The following is a 9,427-nucleotide window of genomic DNA, read 5'->3' as shown; positions in this document are numbered from 1 at the left end:
ACTGGGAAGGTAGGTGTTGTTAATGCCATTTTTTAGATGAAGATCAGAGAAAGTCTGGACCTGCCTAAGGTCACACAGCTAGAAAATGTCAGATATGATCAGATTTTTTTTTTTAATTTATTTATTGGCTGCATTGGATCTTCGTTGCTGCACACGGGCTTTCTCTAGTTGCTGCGAGCGGGGGCTACTCTTCATTGTGGTGCGCAGGCTCCTCATTGTAGTGTCTTCTCTTGTTGTGGAGCACAGGCCCTAGGTGCGTGGGCTTCAGTAGTTGTGGCACATGGGCTCAATAGTTGTGGCTCACGGGTTCTAGAGCACAGGCTCAATAGTTGTGGCACACGGCCTTAGTTGCTCCGTGGCATGTGGAATCTTCTCAGAGCAGGGCTTGAACCTGTGTCCCCTGCGTTGGCAGGCAGATTCTTAACCACTACGCCACCTAGGAAGTCCCAGATATGATCAGATTTTAAAACCTGTTACTGAAAAATGATATGCATGATCTTATTTGCAAAGCAGAAATAGAGACACAGACAATAGACAACAAACATATGGACACCAAGAGGGGAAAGGGGGTGATGGAATGAACTGGGAAGTTGGGATTGACTTATATACACTATGTATAAAATAGATAACTAATGAGAACCTACCGTATAGCTCAAGGAACTCTAAACAGTGCTCTGTGGTGACCTAAACAGGAAGGAAATCCAGAAAAAGATGGGATATATGTATACACATAGCTGATTCACTTTGCTATACAGTAGAAACTAACACAACATTGTAAAGCAGCTATACTCCAATAAAAACTAATTTAAAAAATAAATAAAAATCTGTTACCTTTATTTTATTCTATGCTCCCTCCTGAAGCAAGCACTGACCCTAAAGATAAAAATAATTGTTATCTAAGACCAAAAAATTTTTTTTCAGTTTGAGCAACTGGATCATCATTGAAGAAACATATTCCTTCTGCACTAGAAACTAATGGAGAAGATAAATAGGAAAGAGAGTCCTGAGTAAGCTTCTTGGGTTTGGTTTATAAGGGCCTTGAAAATGGAAATTGATGAGGGTTATTTCATTCTAAATGACCATAAATATGAAGTTAAGTCCCGCTTCACTGAAAATTCAGAGCTAGAACTGACCACACAACATATTATAACTTTCTGTACCAATTATGTAAAGGCCTTTGAGACTTAAAATTTGATATCACTTAGGCTAAGGGCATTCTGTCCTAAATCTTTCTTGCTGTGACTTTAAATTTGTAGAACTACCAATAAGACAGAACCTATGCATGAACTTGAATCCAACTCTCCTGTCTCTTCCTCCTATAATAACATCAGCCTCAATCTCACTTATTTACCAGTCTTCCTTGAAAACTGTAGATTGTATTGTTGACTCCCCATAAATGGCCCAATTGCCTCCAGTTCTGGCCGTGCCTGATGCTAGGATGTTCCTCTTTGCCTAACTAGCCTGTTCCAATTCTATATTTCTGATGTCCTAGCTTGCCTTGACCTGGGATATAGCCTTGAACCTGAGGCAGGGTTTAGAAGACACCTATGAGCCGTAAAGTACTTACTAGTCATCATGCTTCTATTTTATCAGGAAAATGTATGCTAATTTTTGATGCTTCTGTGCTTGTGTATGTATTCTTTTTTTAAAAAGACAGCTTTACGGGAATTCCCTGGTTTTCCAGTGGTTAGGACTCAACACTTTCACTGCCAGGGCCCAGGTTTGATCCCTAAGATCCTACAGGCCGCATGATGCAGCCAAAAGAAAAACAAAATAAATCAAAAACAAACAAAAAACAAATAGCTTTATTGAGATAATTCATATTATAAAATTCACCCATTTAAGTATACAGTTTAGTGGTTTTTAGAAAATACAGTTGTGCAATCATCACTGCAATCTAATTTCAGAATATTTTCATCACCCTCCAAGAAAACCCCATATCCATCTACAGTCACTTTCCAGCCCTAAGCAACCACTAATCTACTTTCTGTCTCTACGGATTTGCCTATTCCAGACATTTCATATAAATGGAATCATGCAATATGTGATCTTCTGTGTCTGGCTGCTTTCAAGGTTCATCCATGTTGTACCAGGTATCAGTACTTCATTCCCTTTTTATGGCTAGAAAATATTCCATTGTATGGATATGACATCTTTTGTTTATCCATTCATCAGTTGATGGACATCTGGGTTGTTTCCACTTAATTATTACAAATAATCCTATGAACATTCTTGTAGAAGTTTTTGTGTTTATATATATTTTTTCATTTTCTCCTGGGTAGACACCTAGGTAAAAGTGCTGGGTCATATGTTAACACTATGCTTAACATTTTGAGGAATGGCCAACTGTTTTCCAACGTGGCTGCACCATTTTACATTTACACCAGAAACACATGAGGATTCCAGCTTCTCCATGCTCTTGAAAATTTGTTATTTTCTATCTTTTTAATTTTACCTTACTAGTAGGTATGAAGTGGTATGTCATTGTGTTTTTTTTTTAATATTTTTTATTGTTTATTGTTTACAATAAACTGCATATATTTAGAGTGTACAATTTGGTATCCCAATCTCCCAGTTCATTCCCCCCCCAATCCTCCCCGCTTTCCCCACTTGGTGTCCATATGCTTGTTCTCTACGTGTGTCTCTATTTCTGCCTTGCAAACCAGTTGATTTGTACCGTTTTTCTATAGTCCACATATATTTGTTTTTTGCTTTCTGACTTACTTCACTCTGTATGACAGTCTCTAGGTCCATCCATGTCTCTAAAAATGTCCCAGTTTCATTGCTTTTTATAGCTGAGTAATATTCCATTGTGTATATCTCATTGTGGTCTTGATTTGCATTTCTCTGGTGACTAATGATATTGAGAATCTTTTCATGTGTTACTGGCCATTTGCATATCTTCTTTGGAGAAATGTTTATTCAAATCCTTTTCCCATTTTAAAATTGGGAGTCTTTTCATTGCTGAGTTATATGAGACTCTTTCTGACCTAAATTTATTAATATAGGAGGTACCAACCACAACCCAAAGCTAGCTGCCGTTCTCTAGGGTGGAAACACTTTAATATCTCTCTCTCCCAGGCTAACATCTCATCTGTGTGAAACACCCACACATCCTTTGACCTTAGGAATTCTGAGAATAGGCCATTGCAAATTAGCTGCAGCTATTGTCTCTCAAAGACTTCCCCAGGTATATCTCAGACCTCCGTGCATTGTGCTACCCCAATCCTAGGAACACTTGTCAAACTCTCTAAATTGTTTCCATGAAGCACCCCTTGCTCGGTTTGCCATGAGGGGGAAGCATCCTCCTTCTATTCCTTTTGGTGAGAGTAGGGAAACACAACATTCTGACTACTCACTCTTAAGAAATACTGTTTCTCAACTTCAATCTAATGAGAATTTCCAGGAGGATGAGGGGCTAAGGGTCAGAAACTATTTTTGAAGCAACTATTTTTAGCACATTATTTTTGCAGCAACTCCTGATTGGTGATGTAGCATCATGCCTTGAAATGTGGTCATGTTTGGTACCTTTTGCCTGGGCGCCCCAGCTGAAATGGAGACAGTTACATTTTAATCCACTATTACACATCTTTAAAGAATGATTTTGCCTTAACACAACATTAACTCAATTAATGTTCATAACCACTCTGAAAGTGGGTATTGTGTTCTCCATGTTATGAATGAGGAAATCAAGGTTGGGAAATATTACGGGACTGGCTCAAAGTGATATTTATTTGATTTTACCTTAGCAGTGTACAAATGGACAAGTAGAGATGCAATCCAAACGGTTCCAGATTTCATAGCCTGTGTGTGGGGCTAAGAAAATTGTGGAGCTGTCTCTGAAGGGACATGCAAGTGACAAGAATAGCCTAACTGCCAAAAGTAATTTAAAGGGAACTGCATTATTTACTTCTGTCTTTTAAAGAACATTAAGCCACAGGCTTACTTCACTTCTCTTCCTTTTCCTTCTCAATTCTCTTGTTCCCAGCAGCTTCCCTAGAATTTCTCCCTGTCTCCCCAAAGTCACCAAATCAAACCAAATTCTTCCCGCAATAATCACCCTTCTGTTTCCTCTTGCCTTATCTTTACGTTATTTTATTTTTTAAAAATATTTATTTACTCATTTGGCTGCTCCGTGTCTTAGTCGCGGCACTCAGGATCTTCACTGCAGCATGCGGCATCTAGTTCCCTGACCAGGGATCAAACCCAGGCCCCCTGCATTGGGAGTGAGGAGTCTTAACTGCTGGACCACCAGGGAAGTCCCATCTTGATGTTATTTTATTATGGAATTTCACCTCGCCTCTCAAACTAGTTTCCTATTCTGTCTGTTCCCTCTTCATTCTACTAATTCTGCATCCCATGTCAGGGAACTTAGCTGGCAAATTCAAGACTTCTCAGAAAGCATGGAAGGAGGAAGAATTCTTGCTAGATAGAAAGGAGTGTGAAGGTGGGAAGAAGACAGAGAAACTCACATGTTAGCAAGTCACATTAAACATTTGGATGCAAAATTTACAGCTTCAAAATCCCCATCTCAAGAACCTCAGCCCTGCTCTTTTTGTGTGTGGTAAAATATACACGATGTAAAACCTTACCATTTTAGCCATTTTAAGTGTACAGTTCACTGGCATTAAGTACATTCACATTGTTATGCAATCATCACCATCATCTATCTCTAGAACTTTATCTTCCCAAACTGAAATTCCATACGCATTAAACAATAACTCCCTATTCTCCCCCTCCCCCTGCAAGCACCATTCTACTTTCTGTCTCTATAAGTTTGACTATTCCAGTACCTCATATAAATGGAATAATACAATATTTGTCCTTTTGTGACTGGCTTATTTCACTTGGCATAATGTCTTCAAGGTTCATCCATTTGTAATACGCATTAGACTATAAATCCTTCTTTTTTAAGGCTGAATAATATTCCATTGTATATATATAATCACACTTTGTTTATCCATTCATCCACCAATGGACATTTGGGTTGTTTCCACCTTTTTTGGCTACAGTGAATAATGCTGCTAGGAACATGGGTATACAAATATCTGTTGGAGAAAACTCAAAAATAATCAGTTCTTTTGAGTATACATCCAGAAACTCAACTCTGCTTTTATTATTATTATTTTTTTATTTTTAACTTCATCTATTTGGCCATGCCGTGCGGCATATGGGATCTTAGTTCCCTGACCAGGGATTGAACCATGTGCCCCCTACACTGGGAGCACAGAGTCTTAACCACTGGACCGCCAGGGATGTCCCAAGCTCTGCTTTTAAAGCTTCTCTCTGTCTCCCTGGAGCCTGAGCAGCCTGCTGGCATTTGATCCATCCTTTTGCGGCAGCTGCTGCTCACAGCACTCCACTGGGCCACCACTGGGCAGTTGTTCTAGCCATTCTCTTCTGGGTCACTGTTCTTTTGGCAATACTCAGTCTTTCCTTGCAATCTGCGCGCTTGCTCTCCAATCCCCAGCTCTTCCTCTCATCACTTTCTGAAGAAGATGCAGCTGTGCACGTCTGAATCCTGCCTGTGAACATGGTTTGGACTCTTATCCAAGGCGTCTCCTTGGGCCCTCATGTAAATCAATGGCTGCAAATAGAAGGGGTGGGACAGGGAGAGATTTGTGATGGAGATTATTTCATGTTTATGATATTTGATATTCTAATTCTAGAGTGTCCATAGCTCAAGGAAAGGAATTTTTGAGACTTGAAATAAAGTCAAACATTCAAAGAAAATCTATTGTGGAAAAAAAGGATTTATTTTGTGAATGTGGCAGAAATCATGTAAGTGCTTTCAATTGGAAATAGGAAAAAATACACATATGCCATTATATTAATTTCTCAATTTTGAAAAACTATAGAAAATCAGCATATCTCCAAAGCCACAGAAAGAGTGAAGGCTCCATTATTTGCTAATTGTCTTGATAAAAGCCTTCTGTGGACCTGGTCTTGTTTTTTTTGTTTGTTTGGCACACGGGCTTAGTTGCTCCAAGGCATGTGGGATCTTCCTGGAGCAGGGATCAAACCTGTGTCCCCTGCATTGGCAGGCGGATTCTTAACCACTGCGCCACCTAGGAAGCCCCTGGACCTGGTCTTGGTTTGGCTGGATCATGATTTATAAAGTACTCTATAGGTTATAAATATGTTGTTTTACCCTTGGAATTTTCAGGACCCAGCTCTTTTTTGTCAAGAGATTTGTAGATTTAAACAAATGTCCATCAAGCATTTAGTGAGTAGTGTTTCTGTTCTAGGCAGTATTTGAAATGAAAAGAGACTATGGGGTGGGAGAGAGAGTGAAAGGAAAAAGTAATTACTTTGATTTATGTTGCTAAAAGAGAAAGGTGCTTTTATCTAGGGATAAAGCGCAGCTTGTAGGGTTGTGACTTGTTGATTAGTCCTGTAGTAATGGGTTTGGTCTCTAGGTCCTTTGGCTCCCCCAGGGGCTTCAGGACAAAGTTTTGCAGAATGGTGGTGAGGAACAGGAACAGCTCCATGCGGGCCAGGCCCTCTCCAATACAGGCCCATTTCCCTGGAAGGAGAAGACAGTTCCATTAGCTTGCTCCAAATTCAAACACAATAGCTTGTATTTAAATACTATATACTCCTAACAGCCACTGAAAACACTGATCAGAAAAGGGAGGGCTCAGAAACTGCTGGAGGACAATGAACTGGTACAGTTCTAGAGGAATATTTGTCAATACATATCAAAACTCTATAAAGAAATTTTCACTCAATTCAGTAATCTCCTTCTGGGGATTTATCTGTAGGAATTAGAGATTCACCTATGAGGGTGTCTTTTGCATTGTTATTTATGACACTGATGAGTTAGATGAAAACTAGACATCCACCTATATTGGATTAATTAAATCAATCCCTGTTCATCTATCAAGCAGTGCAACTTAAACATGTTTATATGGAAGATTATTTAATACCACAGGCTGTCTTATATCACAACACACTAAATGAAAGCAGGTTATCAAATAGATTGTACAGAATGAGCCTGATTTTATTATAAAGTGTATATCTATTATGTATATCTAGACAACTGGTTGAAGTATATATAGCAAAATATTAACAATTATTGCCATAGGATGAAATTGAAAATAATTTTCCTTCCTCTTCTTTTTTTGGTTTTCTGCATTTTCTATCTTTTATATTGAACACGTACTATCATTGTAATTAGAAATAAAACATATTAACTATTATTTTTGAAAATACTAATCAAACAATTGACTAGGATAACAAAGAAAAAGGATGTGTGATGAGCAATCCTAAGTTGTCTTTATGACCTTATGAGAAACAGCAACTAGGAGCCCTTGCAAAGAGGCAAGGATATGTGGGGCTCCAGATTGCAGAGGGGAAGAAAGAGGATGAAATGGCCAAGGTTGTTCTGATGGCCTCTGGCTCCAAGAATCAGAAAGTTAATAATGGTTAATAATTTTATTAGAGGAGAGAAACTTGAACATTTTGTTTTGGGTAAGTCATATTATGAAAGGGAGATCAACAGGCAAGAGTTTGCAAATGGAGGTCCCTTTGTTATCTGATAATGTGTGACATCTGAATTAAACTGATTTACCTTGGTTTCTTTAAAAACTGGCATCGTACTTAATCACCAAACAACAAAACAGTCCCTGGAAGACTTACCTGATCCTACTGGTATGCAGACTTAAACAGCTCCATCCCCATTTGGGGGGTTTAACAGATTGATTTGATTGACTTTGCTATCATCAGTGGATTACTTATTTTTGCCATATATTCAGTAAAGTTGTCCAAAAGGTGCATGTATACAGTTTGGATGGGGTGTATTTGTATTTACCAATGGAAAAAGGCATGAAGTAGTCTGTTTTCCTAAAGCTGCCATTTTTATTCAAAAAGTGGCCTGGGTCAAACTTCTCCGGGTTGGGAAACTCCTTGCAATCGTACAAGACCGAAGAGAGTAATGGCAATATAGTAGTGCCCTGGAACCAAGAAACGGAGAGAGGAGTGGCATGTTATCATGCTTATTTTTGGTTCATAAAAAGTCTAACACTTCTAATTATAGTGGATTAAATAGGACCGAGCACTTTTAAGCTTGCCTGGTGAGGATTTTCTTGTGTGATGGCTCTTTTACACACATGCAATATCTTTTATCAAGTACTAAGAAGGTTCTCTGTAGGAGGAACACTGTTATGGTCAATGTGCAATAATCAATTGTTAAAAAGCTAAGGTTTGCATACCATATTGTCTATTTGTTGTAATTGTTGCCTCAGATTGAAAGAGCTCACTTTTCTTATTTATTTATTTATTTATTTATTTATTTATTTTTCTGAATTCAGGTATGAAAGGAAGAAAATGAGATATGGAACCTTGTAATCTACAAAATCTATTGGATCAGACCCCACTTCCCTCACTTATAAAATGGGGTGGGGTAACAACAATAGGCTTTCTTCTTTGCCCCATTATATTTTGTGAGGTTTAAAGGTTTAAATGACAAAATAATACTGACCATTGATACAGGATGCTTCACATTTACCTGACACTGTGTTTAGTAGTTTATAAATTTCATTTAATTCTCACTTCAACCATATCCAGTAGGCTCTTTTTTTCTTTTTGCTCACATTGTATAAATGCAGAAATTGAGATTCAGAGAGAAGATATAACTTATTTGAGGTTATACTTTTAGCAAGTGGCATGGTTAGAATTTGACCCATCTATCTATGGGTCATAAAGCACTCCTGTTTAAGTGAAAGCCTCCTCTTCCCATTTTTACTTCATTTTGGTTTTCCTGTACAATTTTTGGAGTAGATAATATATGCACATGGTATAAAATACAAAAAAAAAAAGTACAAAAGGGTATAAAGTGAAAATGTTTCTTTCTTTTTCTTATACTCAAGTCCCCTGGTTTCCTTTTTAATATAATCTCTGTTACCAGTGTAGGATATATCCTTTGGGAGATATCTTATGGATTTAAAAAAAAAAAGCACACACCTATTCCCTACTTTTTCCACAAATAGTAGCATCCCGTAGTGTTCTGTAGCTTGCCTAGTATTCTACTTTATATAAATAATTTTTAGGGAATTCCCTGGTGGTCCAGTGGTTAGGACTTGGTGCTTTCACTGCTGGGGGCCAGGTTCGATCCCTGATCGGAGAACTAAGATCCCATGAGCCATACAGCTTGGCCAAAAATAATAATAATAATAATAATAATTTTAAGTCCTTTTTAAGTGAATATTCAGCAAAAATATTGCTGCAATGAATATTATTTTGGGGGAAATATACACAAAGGATAAATTCCTAGTAGTGGAACTGCTTTTTAAATTGTTACACACATTTTGAATTTTCAGAGAAATTGCAATGATGCCGTCCATGGAAGTTACACCAATTTATACTACTAGCCAAAACATATGCTTTTTTATACCTTGCCAACATATTGTGACAAGTAAAAACATGT

At 37.9% G+C, this 9,427-nt stretch overlaps 1 protein-coding gene across 1 annotated transcript in view; it reads right to left on the bottom strand.

Annotated features, from left to right (window-relative positions):
* Positions 1 to 2,618: 2,618 nt before the first annotated feature.
* LOC130853070 (cytochrome P450 2C23-like) overlaps positions 2,619 to 9,427 on the bottom strand; it is a 28,898-nt gene continuing 22,089 nt past the window's right edge. The window contains 3 exon segments of the mRNA XM_057734206.1: positions 2,619 to 5,587; positions 6,312 to 6,526; positions 7,814 to 7,955. Of these exon segments, the coding sequence (XP_057590189.1) occupies positions 6,345 to 6,526; positions 7,814 to 7,955 (324 nt within the window). The 3' untranslated portion in view covers positions 2,619 to 5,587; positions 6,312 to 6,344.

This window comes from Hippopotamus amphibius, chromosome 5 (assembly GCF_030028045.1).
Source record: "Hippopotamus amphibius kiboko isolate mHipAmp2 chromosome 5, mHipAmp2.hap2, whole genome shotgun sequence".
NCBI lineage: Eukaryota > Metazoa > Chordata > Mammalia > Artiodactyla > Hippopotamidae > Hippopotamus > Hippopotamus amphibius.
This window is presented reverse-complemented; position numbering and strand designations above follow the sequence as displayed.